The sequence below is a fragment of the Dromaius novaehollandiae genome, chromosome 18, assembly GCF_036370855.1.
Source record: "Dromaius novaehollandiae isolate bDroNov1 chromosome 18, bDroNov1.hap1, whole genome shotgun sequence".
Lineage (NCBI taxonomy): Eukaryota > Metazoa > Chordata > Aves > Casuariiformes > Dromaiidae > Dromaius > Dromaius novaehollandiae.
Genome location: NC_088115.1, coordinates 9,930,768 through 9,941,148, shown reverse-complemented (window position 1 = coordinate 9,941,148; position 10,381 = coordinate 9,930,768). Strand labels below are relative to the sequence as shown.

Below are 10,381 nucleotides of genomic sequence, written 5' to 3'. Positions count from 1 at the left end.
GGGCGCCATGGCCGGCCCGACATGGTGGCCCGCCGGGCATCGAGGCAGCAGCCAGGACCACGGTGCTGCCGCCACGTCCCTCATGGCCTGCAAGGCCGGGGCCTCCGTGGGATGGCGGGGCTGGGCCGGGGTGGCCGTCCAGGCGTCGCGGGCACAAAGCAGGCCCTGCAGGGAGGGGACCGCCCGTGCCGCTGCCCCGCGGCGCTGCAGAGGAGCTGGTGCGAAATGCGGCCAAGCAGGGCAGAAAGGAGGGCAGGGGAGCGCAGCCTGATGAGCCCTTGCCGGCCCGACAGTTTTGGAGTGCGGCCTTTTCCCTCGGCCCCAAAAGTGGAGTTATCCGCCCGGAAACCCTTGACGCCCCGGGCAGGCGAGCAGGGCTGCGGGTCGCTTGCTGGGCGCGGGGACGGGCGACTCTAGAAAGAGCCGTTCGGCAGCGATGCTTCAACTGTGGTGCTCCATCCCGGTGCGGTCACCGAGTTACTGCCGGTGCTGAGGGGCTGGGCCCCCCGAGCCGTCTGGCCACCGGGCTGCACGGCGTGGGAGAGGGCGAGCAGGGGAAGCCGTAGCGGGAGTTACGCCCCTCAGACAGGGAAGGAGCGAGGCGAGGGCTGCGGGCGGGCAAAGGGCCTCCCGCGCCGCCGCCCCAGCGCCGCGGCACAAAATGGCGGCGGCGCGGCGGGGCCGGGGCGGCGGCTGCCCGGGCGGGCAGGGCCCGGCGGCGGCGCGGCGCTGAGGGAGCCGCCCGGCTCGCCGTCCCCTCCCGGCCGTGGGACGGGCTCGCTCGGCCCCGCCGCGCCGGGAGGAGGAGGCGGCGGCGGCGGCGGGGAGGGGCGGCGCGGCGGCGGGGGCAGCCGGGCCCGGGCTGGCGCTTGGCGGCGCCGCGGGCGCGGCGATGAGCGGCCCCTCGGAGGCGCGGGAGCTGCCGGAGCGGCTGCGGGAGGCGGCGGCGCTGGGGGACGTGGAGGAGGTGCGGCGGCTGCTGCGCGCGGGGGCGGACATCAACTCCCGCAACGAGATCAACGGCTGGTGGGTGCGGGGCGCCGGCGGCGGGCGCGGCGGCGGGGCCGAGGCAGCCGGCCGCCGCCTCTGGGCTCGCACCCGGGCGGGGAGGAGCGGGGCGGGCGGCTCCCGGCTCGGGGCGCTGGGGGCAGCAGCGCCGCGCCCGGGAGGCGCCTCCGTGGCCTAGCCGGGGTCGGGGCCGGGGCCGGGGTGGGCGACGCTGGGTCCCCCATGGCGCTGGGACCCCCCATGAGACGCAGCTGCACCCAGCTAAGATCTCTCATCACACGGCTCTTGGTTTTGCCCGTTCACAGGAAAGGAAATGCTAATCCCGAAGGGCTTTGAGCTTTACTGCTAAAGAGGATCATGCAGAAAGGAGGCCATCCCACTTCTACCTGCCCGCGTGGGTTTGCTCTGGGACCTCTTCTAATAAAGTCACTCATGTGGGTCCGGCAGCGATGAAGAATCGCTGTTGGCCCCACACAGTACCGTATCACCACAAATGTCCTCGCCCCAAAGAATTTATAACCAAATCATAACTTTTTTTTTAAAAAAAAAAGAGTCACCCAAGGAAGGAACTTTACTCCCAGTTGCTTTAGCCCCACATGCCATCCAGGCAGATGGTTACGGGTGCGTGAGAACCGAGTCGCGTGCTGGGCGGGAGCGGTGCGGCTCCAGCCGGGACTTGCTTCCCGCAGGACGTGCTTGCACTGGGCCTGCAAGCGGAACCATGCCCAGGTGGTGTCCTGCCTGCTGGATGCGGGGGCCGATAAGGCCGTCCTCACGGCCAAAGGAGAGCGGGCCGCCCAGCTAACTTCAAAGCCGGACATCAGGAAGATTTTGGGAGGTACCATTCCTTTTTTTTTTTTTTTTTAATATTTCTCTAGGTATTTTGTGTTTTTAATGCTTTTGTCTTGGCCACTAGATTATACCAGTCAAAGTTTTGTCAGTATCTAGCTATACAGCCCTGATTTATAACTGTAATCCATGCTCACGCCAATAGACTTGAGGATTTCAGTTAGAAAGTGCAAGTATTCAGAGCTTTGTCATGAAGAGATTGAAGAGTTGTACGCTTGGGAAATGCACTGCTGCAATCATGTTTTCCTCTGACTAAACAGAGCTAGCGTATAGACTGCAGTTGGAGGCTTTCACATTTGTACAACTTGACCATTGCTTGACCATAGGAAATCTTAAAGCAACTGCTGAATTTCAGAAGTGATGGCTTCTGAGAATTTTGTTACACTGGGACTTGCTGTAATATTAATTTTTGCTTCATGATTCTGTCTATAAACCCTACAAGTCCCACTGAGGTATTTCATGTAAAACTTAGCATCTGCATCCCCACTGCAGGTGCCTATTTCCATCAGCATCTCTGTACTATGGACTCCAGGTTGTTTAAAGTGTTTCACCTTTGCAAATCTTGATGTTTATCTTCAGCTAATTGTACTTATATGTGAACAGCTCTCTCTAATGATATGATCTTACATTAATGGTATACTATTATTACCTTAAAGGAAGTAGCAGCTAAATCATGACTAAGGTTACAACAGTTGCAACTGAAGGAATGGCACATTCTTTGCAGAGTTTTGTTTTCTTTTGAGCAAGGTGCTCATTTCTTCAACTTTGTTCAGGGCAAATGATCTAAACTGACAAATCTGAGTGAATGAATACCCTGTTCATTGTTGCCTTATGTGTCTGTCTAGTTACTAAGCTTTCATGTGTTTGCTGTGGAATAAACACTTATATTCTTCTAAATGTTTTTTATTCTGCAAGTGCAGACCAGATCTTTCTGAACTGCCTTGATATTAGTATAAATGTCCTGCAATTCTCAGTCAGGCAAGAATTTAATTTACTGCAGTACTTTAAGAAAGAGAAGAGGCGGCTTGGGTCTTACCAAATATTCACTAACTCAAACAAATAATTCTGTTTAATGTTGGCATGGGTCTTAATAAACTATAAACAGCAGTGTATTAAAAGCATTACAAAATGAGATTTAGCCAAGAACTACTGGTCAGTTCCTTTGAAAACACTGAAACAACAGTGCTAGAAAAGACATCCCTTTAAATGTTTCTTTCTGCTTTGCTTTTAAAAACCCACAACGCATTGTAAAAATTCCTAATTTTTTCTTTCATTTTATACTTAGTTGCCTTGCAGGTGCCAATACTTATGATAAATTAGTATTGTCCTTATGATTACCTCAAAACGAGATACTGTAGTTAAGACACACTAAGAAAACTTTATATTCAAAATGAAAGATCTAATAACTTTTCTTTCTCCGCTTCCTCTCTCTCCATTTTTGAACTGCATTGATAGAGGAAGAAAATGAATGTCAAGAAGTGAAAGATTTAAAATTACCAATTGTTGCAAACTATTTGGCCAATCCACCATTCCCTTATATTTACACTAAAGAAAGCATTCCAGACAACTTGACTGAATCCCAGAATGAAAGTGTTTCCACATCTTCCGCTTCCCAGTGTGAACCTAGTCCTTGTTCATCAGCAACTCAGGTTGAAAGCATTTGCACACCTACATCATTGAATGGTGAAGATGATTTTCCTGCATTAGACGCTGCAGAACAGCCAACCACCCCGTCAGCAACTGTCACAGCACCAAAATGCATAAAACCGAATGTACAGAATGGCCCTATTTGTCAACCACCCTTGTCTCATAGCAGAGCTCTGTTTTCTCCAGTAGCATCGAAACAAGCTATACCTCAGCAAATGAACGGTTCACCTGCTGGTCCTGCAGCAACGTTCCAGCCCTTTTTCTTTACTGGAACTTTCCCATATAACATGCAAGGTAATGAAGTGTAATTTCCCATCTTTCTATTATATACTGTTCTGTATTTTGGTTTCTAGTTGAAAGCTGAAGTTAAAAATGATTCATTTGGCTTTCAGACTAATTTGGAATGGAGGCAGAGATGTTGATTTTTGCCAAAAAGAACAAAATGATTCCCAGGGCTTTTTTTATGCTACGTAAAATAACTGGTTATACAGTATCTTAAACATAGTAAACCTTTGCAAGCTCTTTTTTTTCCTCCCATGAAAGGATCAATCTTTATGCCCAAGCAACAGAAAATCCAAATTTTGCAAAACCTATATAGCAGAAAGTGCATCTCTGATAGTTTGGTAGCAACTTGACTTTATAACTGGATGGATCAGATTTTTAATGTAAACATACTTCCCCTGTGCATTTCTGTTCTGTCTCAACCACCAACTGCTTTTGAAATAGAACCTTCCATTAATTGCACAGTATGTCTCAGTGAGATAATGGGTATTGTACTTACAAAACCTGAATTCAAAAGATAACTGTAGATACTTTAGCATGAGGTTTTGGGGGTTGGGGGGGGCCCTTTTATTTCAGTCTTTTTTTTTCTCCCAATTAGAACTTGTGCTTAAGGTAAGAGTCCAGAACCTCAGAGACAATGACTTCATTGAAATTGAACTAGACAGACAAGAACTGACCTATCAAGATCTGCTCAGAGTGAGTTGCTGTGAACTGGGTGTTAATCCAGAACAAGTAGAGAAGATCAGGAAATTACCTAATACACTGGTAAGAAAGGTAAGAGTTTTCAAATCACAGGTTAATTTGACATTGGGCTTTGTAGACATTGGAGAAGATATTTCTGTAGAAAGATCAGCAGAACATGGCAGTGTGTTTAAAAACCCCAAAACCTGATTTAAGTTCACAAAATCAAAAGAATATTGGACTTTTCTTCTTCTAACTTCACCATAGTGTATTCCAAAATATTTTTGTCAAATTAGGCATAGAGTATTTCAGTTCCTAAAGCATATGAAATGATTACAGATCGATTTTTTTAACTGTATCAAAAGCAATGACTTAGTGTGCTTTTAGCATAATTGCCATGTATTGCTTAAGCACTTGCTTGTCTAAAAAGAACAAACAGGGGAGAAAATCCACAAATTGGCATGTGAATAATTTAAAGGTATGCCATTAACAAAAGAACATGCTTCTTAGGTTTGAAAGTACCTGGAGTCCTGTAAAATGGAATCTGTTGGTCACAACTCTCAGTAAAGTGACATACACAATCACAGTCAAAGCTTTGAAAGAGTATATACTGACACAATTTTTGGCATTATTCATTGATATTACTGGGTGTGAACACTGAACAGTTTTAGTTTTTACTTCCTTTAGCTATTCTGATTATTTCCAAAGTAAAAGTAGATGTGTTTAGAAGTGATTTGTTTTCTCCTCTTCATCTTTAAAAGGACAAGGATGTTGCCAGACTTCAGGACTTTCAAGAACTGGAATTAGTTCTTGCGAAAAGCGACAACTCTCCTTTCAGAAATGCTGCATCAACTTTGACCGAAAGACCATGCTACAATAGTAGAGCATCAAAGCTGACTTACTGACTCTTCTGGAGGAATCTAGAATATGAAAACCTGGTAATTACATGCTACTGCCTTTTGAAGGCAGTGAATTAATTGTGTGTGAAACCTTAAGTTATTGTTAGGGTTAATATTTTAACTAATAGTTTATCTTTGATATTTAATATCCCCTCTGCTTTTATTTTTTTACTTGATGCTGTATTCAGATAAAGGATACCTCATTTGTCTACTAAAATCACATGCTTCCAATGCAGTTCAATAAAGTTTATTAGTTGTATTTGGCAGCAGAGGGCAGGAAGAACTTAATTGTTGGTATGAAAAGTATGTTGAGTACTTGCACTCTTTGACCAAGTTACAGTGTTGTAGAAAAGAGATTCAGGAAATGGTATATATTCTTTTTAAACTTCCTAATTAAGTTAAACTTTAGAGGGTTTTTTTGGCATATAATGAACTGTTGCTCTCTAAAAATGTAAAATTTGCAATTCCTTAATCTCTTCTTAAAGTCTTAACAAGATGCAGTGTCTTTTTTTCACTTCACCACAAAATGTTATGTGAACTGAGGACTGACAAGTTGAAGGCTTGCAGTAGTGGGAGTCAACAGAGGAGCATCTTCAAGAATTTGACTTTTTTCCATTTGAGACATGGCTTTTAAGTTTCATGCACAGGCCCAGGACTGAAGTGCAATAGTAATGAGTTAAGTGCAACAGACATTCCGTATTATTTGAGCCATGTCTATATCATGGGCATGAGGCCTGAACTGCCGTGCAAGCTAATCCCAGAACTGCACCTGAAGCAGGTCTGTACCTGAAGTGCACAAAAGTCTTATTTTCCTGCAGCACACTGTCATCCTGGCTGTGTTGCTGCTAGACAGAAGGTGGTACATACGCAAAAAAACGCACTACAGCTTGTGCTGGTGTTAGCTTGCAGCTCTGCACCACACTGCACTGCATGATGCAGATAGATGGCCTTACTCCACCTAAACACAGCCCATTAGCAGTAAGCCATTCCATCTGTCTGCTGGGGGTAGAAATACGTAATACTAGCAAGTGATAGGTGAAACAATTTTTCACTGGGCTGAAAATAGTAATAGTAGAATTAAAATTGTCCACATGTAAATGGCTGTTGCTTTCCCCCATAAGAGTAATTGTAACTTAAATGATGGGATCCTTCCACCTCCAAAAAAATCTGGAAGCATCTCTTAACTGCAGAGTAATAAAAGTGGCAAAGTTAGTTAACATGCCAATTCAAAAGAAAGCCTGTTATGTTTCAGGGGGTAAGGATGTGAGCACAGAGCTGAGGCTGTTGTTTTTTTCTAGCCTCTTGAGAAGACTGCATTACTTACATCAAAACTCAGTACGGGAAGTCAGGTAACTTTGTGGACAAGCCTCACGGAACAGTTCGGGGATGCATGGTTAGTTTCTGCTGTGAGAAGAGCAGAAGAAGCACAATAATACTTTTGAGGTATCACAAGCTTAAGGAACATACTATGCTCTTGATTAGCCATACTAAACAGGGAACATAAACAAAGTAGGAGAAATGGCAATTAGCATTGCACCCCTGGAAGAATAAATAAGCTGTAACTTTACATTGCACAGTCTACTTAAATCTAGTTTCACTTCTACATAGCAGCAAATGTTTTACCTAGGTAAGTACTGCAGAGGGCTGAAGGCCTCCAGGTGCTTTCACTAAATATTTAAAACAAAAAAGAAAACAAAAAAAACCCAAAACCAAAACACCACCCACACACAGACTTTGGTTAAGCTGCAGATGGCTTAATTTTCATATAAGTAAATCAAAAATGAAAATTCATCTGTGGTTTTATGAATGGTGAAAGTCATCATCAAAACAAAATCTGAAATCATTCCTCTTCATCCCAAGCAAGTTCTCTGAAGGCACTTAAGTAGCAGCATTTTTGGAGCATTAACATCTGGAAATTTTGCCAACATGGTAGTCTGCAAAGCTATACCTTAAGAGGCTTTTTGTAGCCAACCCTGCCCCCCACCACACACACACACAAAAAACCCTACAGGGATAACCTTTGCACCAAAAACTTTAATGGGGTACTTGTTCGTTTTTTTTTTTTTTCCCTGGACAGGAGCTATTTAAAAAAAACAACAAAAAAATCTAGTACTGGTTTTCCTTCCACCTCTAGTTTATTAAGCTGTGTAAGAGCAGCATCCTTATGCATAGCTGAAACAGTGTTTCTTTGCTGATCTGGGCTGTAGTGTTGCTGTTCAGACTGCAGGTAGTACAATCGACATGCTTTGGTAGGAGCAGCATGGCTGCCACCATTTCTTAGCTTCCTGTGGAGAAGCTGCTTTATCCTGGAATCAGCTCCTCCAGGGGCTAGTTGTGAGGTTAGTACAGGAACGCACATCAGGAATATGGACATCTCCTTTACCAACAGAATAAATGCTTGTTTCAGTGTTCAGGATTTTACTAAATTACTTGCACTTTCTTCAACTCAAAATTTTTGCATACTGGATTCAAAATAATCAATCACCATCCTTTCCCAACTGCTCCGTATTATAATGAATGTGACTTAACATCACTTAAACACTGCCAACCATTGCAATGCTGCTGTTTAAGGAGTCTAAGTGCACAAAATTGAACTTTTATTAGTTGAAGTGAAGTCTTGCATCATTCCCTACATAACTGTTTAAGTACCTGCTCTCTCCCTTTTTCTGCATCCAGGAGGTGCACTAGTGTTAAAGTGTGATTCAACTCCTGCTAAGCTCAAGCCTGTGACACAGTATGAAGTAAAAATTCATAGCTACACCACCCTATTTTTCTTGTAGGACAAGAAAGGGGCTTTTATCTTAACATATGCATATTTATCCTTTTAGCATAGTTTGAAGGCTAGTTCAGATGTGCAATAATTGTTCAGAAAAATCTATTAGTTAATGGCTCAAAATTAAAAGTATTTAATTTTGCAGTTCCTGTGTTTAGGAAGTCAGTGTAAAGACTGCCTCCACTAATTACTGAAAGTTCGGCTATAGCAGCAGCTGGTTTTAAAAAAAAGCTTTATTTGCTGTAGTTTCCACAAAGAATAATTGTTAACTTCAGTCATGATCTGACTAACAGTACTAATAACAGTAAGTCTATGCATTCAGAGAAATATTTTTGTATGTTTTATGCAGTTTGATAAACTCTAAGGCACACTAGCTTTTTTTTTTCTTTATAAACTGTTGGTATGACAACTGAGAATAAGTTTACAGAACTTAGTGTTTTTGCAAGGACAACTTTTGTTTGCACTACAAACTTCTATTGAACTAACATTCCTACTTTTCACCTGTATTAAAGTATCAATTGTTTCAAGCATGTACATTTCTTCCCTTTTTTGGGGAGGTGGGGATGGGTTGGGGTGAAACAGCTAAACCACTTAAAACTTTTCTAACAACTTTGAAAGCATCATTCAGTAGCACAATTTTTAAATGCCAAATAAAATAGCGTCAGGGTGCAAAACAGGTATGAAGGCAGCAGGTGAGAGACGCTTGCTTAAGGTAAGGTACCTTGCTTTTTGCCTAGTATACGCAGAAAATCCAAGACTACATCTTGGTCCTGAGCTCTGAAGAGGATACTTTTCAGACAGATGAAATCTGTTGGGGAGATGCTCCTTGTGGTCAAATCTGAAAGTAGTTACTAAAAATGCACCATGTTTCCTATGTTCTGAAATACTTCCCTACCTATCGCGAGGGCGCAGCACCCACAGCTATTAATCCCTCTCAGTACGCAGTGATCCCTCTCGATCGCAAGAGGCCTTGAGGCTGGTGGATTTCCATACCTGCTTAGGGGGATCCATCGCACTAGGTGCCAATAGTTATCAGTAAGCGTTGAAGATCCATCCCTGCCGATAGCCATCGATACCTCTCGCCCTTGACGGCCGGCTGTGGCTTTCGCTCTCGGGCCGATTTTGCTCCTGGGAGCCATCAAAGGGAATCGATGTCCATCGCTCTCCCTATCGAGCGGCATCGATGCCTGTCCGATTCCAGACCTATCGATAACACGCTCCTGTCCCAGAGGGGCCACGATCGCCATCCTGCAATGGCAGCCTTATCTGCCTGCTTTATCGGGCCCTCATCCGGGGTGCTGCTCTGGTTTTTGCATCAGGTTTTCCTTCATCTCCCACACACTAGACTCCACTACTAGATGTGTCAGACAATCTGAATCCTGGCCCAACTCTACTACAAGGTACCTTGTTTGATCACTCATACCTGCGTAGAATTAACAAGAAGGGAAAATGCTCCTACTATAACAAATACTATATAGAATGGAAGACGCAAGATAAACATTTTGGCCACTGAAAGAAGTAATATATTCAGGCCATAGCTGATTATGTGTTCTACTGAAATTTCAAAAAGAATGACTTTGTGTACTATTGTTATTAGAACTTTGCTATAATTTTACCTCCTCCCATCTACATGGATTTTTCATCTTGGTCAACCCCCCCCCCCAAAAAAAAAAAAAAAAAAACCACCACCACCACCACCAAAACCCAGTCTCCTTCCACTGCGCCCCCAAACAGGCATGTGCTTTAGGAAGACAAAAGGCAAGAAGGAAGCATGGTTGTCTGCACACAATTTCTCTGTTAATCAAGAAAGCAGCACTCCACTCCAGAGGGAAGAAGCTGCACCTCTTCTGTGAAGGCATTTCCACAAACAGATGACACAAGGCACACCAACATTAGCACAAGCACATTACAATAGTGCTTTGTCCACGTATGACCTCAGCTACATGGGCGGTCAAGTCCTAAATACTAATATGAAGGATGTTTTTCTAATGTGAACTCAATGCCTTATGGCCACAACACTGAAGTATACTTCACTGTTTCTTCATGCAGCCTCGTATACATTGCAGAGAGTTCTCTAATGAGAACTGTTGTATTCAGCAAAACTACATTTGCTTGCAGTATAGCTTCACACAAAAGCATAACATGTTTGTTTTCCCTTTTATATGCTGTAACATGCAAATTGTACATGCTTAGCTATTACACACACTTTTTAATAAATATTAGAAACCGGTACTAGGATGCA

The 10,381-nt window shown here is 44.1% G+C and overlaps 1 protein-coding gene across 3 annotated transcripts; it reads left to right on the top strand.

Annotated features, from left to right (window-relative positions):
• The first annotated feature begins 783 nt into the window (after positions 1-783).
• LOC112982594 (ankyrin repeat domain-containing protein 40-like) lies at positions 784-8,666 on the top strand. Of its 3 annotated transcripts, XM_064522658.1 has the most exons (6): positions 793-1,026; positions 1,698-1,846; positions 3,313-3,798; positions 4,385-4,560; positions 5,229-5,405; positions 6,665-8,666. In XM_064522658.1, exons 1-5 carry the CDS (start codon positions 893-895, stop codon positions 5,370-5,372), a joined length of 1,089 nt encoding a protein of 362 aa, XP_064378728.1. In that variant the 5' UTR covers positions 793-892; the 3' UTR covers positions 5,373-5,405; positions 6,665-8,666. The 3 variants fall into 3 exon arrangements, with proteins under 3 accessions (XP_064378729.1, XP_064378728.1, XP_064378730.1); XM_064522659.1 differs by having other exon boundaries at positions 784-1,026; positions 4,385-4,551; positions 5,229-8,666; XM_064522660.1 differs by having other exon boundaries at positions 804-1,026; positions 5,229-8,666.
• The last annotated feature ends 1,715 nt before the right edge of the window (positions 8,667-10,381 follow it).

Excerpts from the sequence above, each read along its gene's own strand:
- LOC112982594 (XM_064522658.1), top strand. The coding sequence starts at position 893 with ATGAGCGGCCCCTCGGAGGCGCGGGAGCTGCCGGAGCGGCTGCGGGAG. Across the intron at positions 3,799-4,384 it reads TTTCCCATATAACATGCAAG|AACTTGTGCTTAAGGTAAGA; the intron begins GTAATGAAGTGT and ends TCTCCCAATTAG. Across the intron at positions 4,561-5,228 it reads CTAATACACTGGTAAGAAAG|GACAAGGATGTTGCCAGACT; the intron begins GTAAGAGTTTTC and ends CATCTTTAAAAG.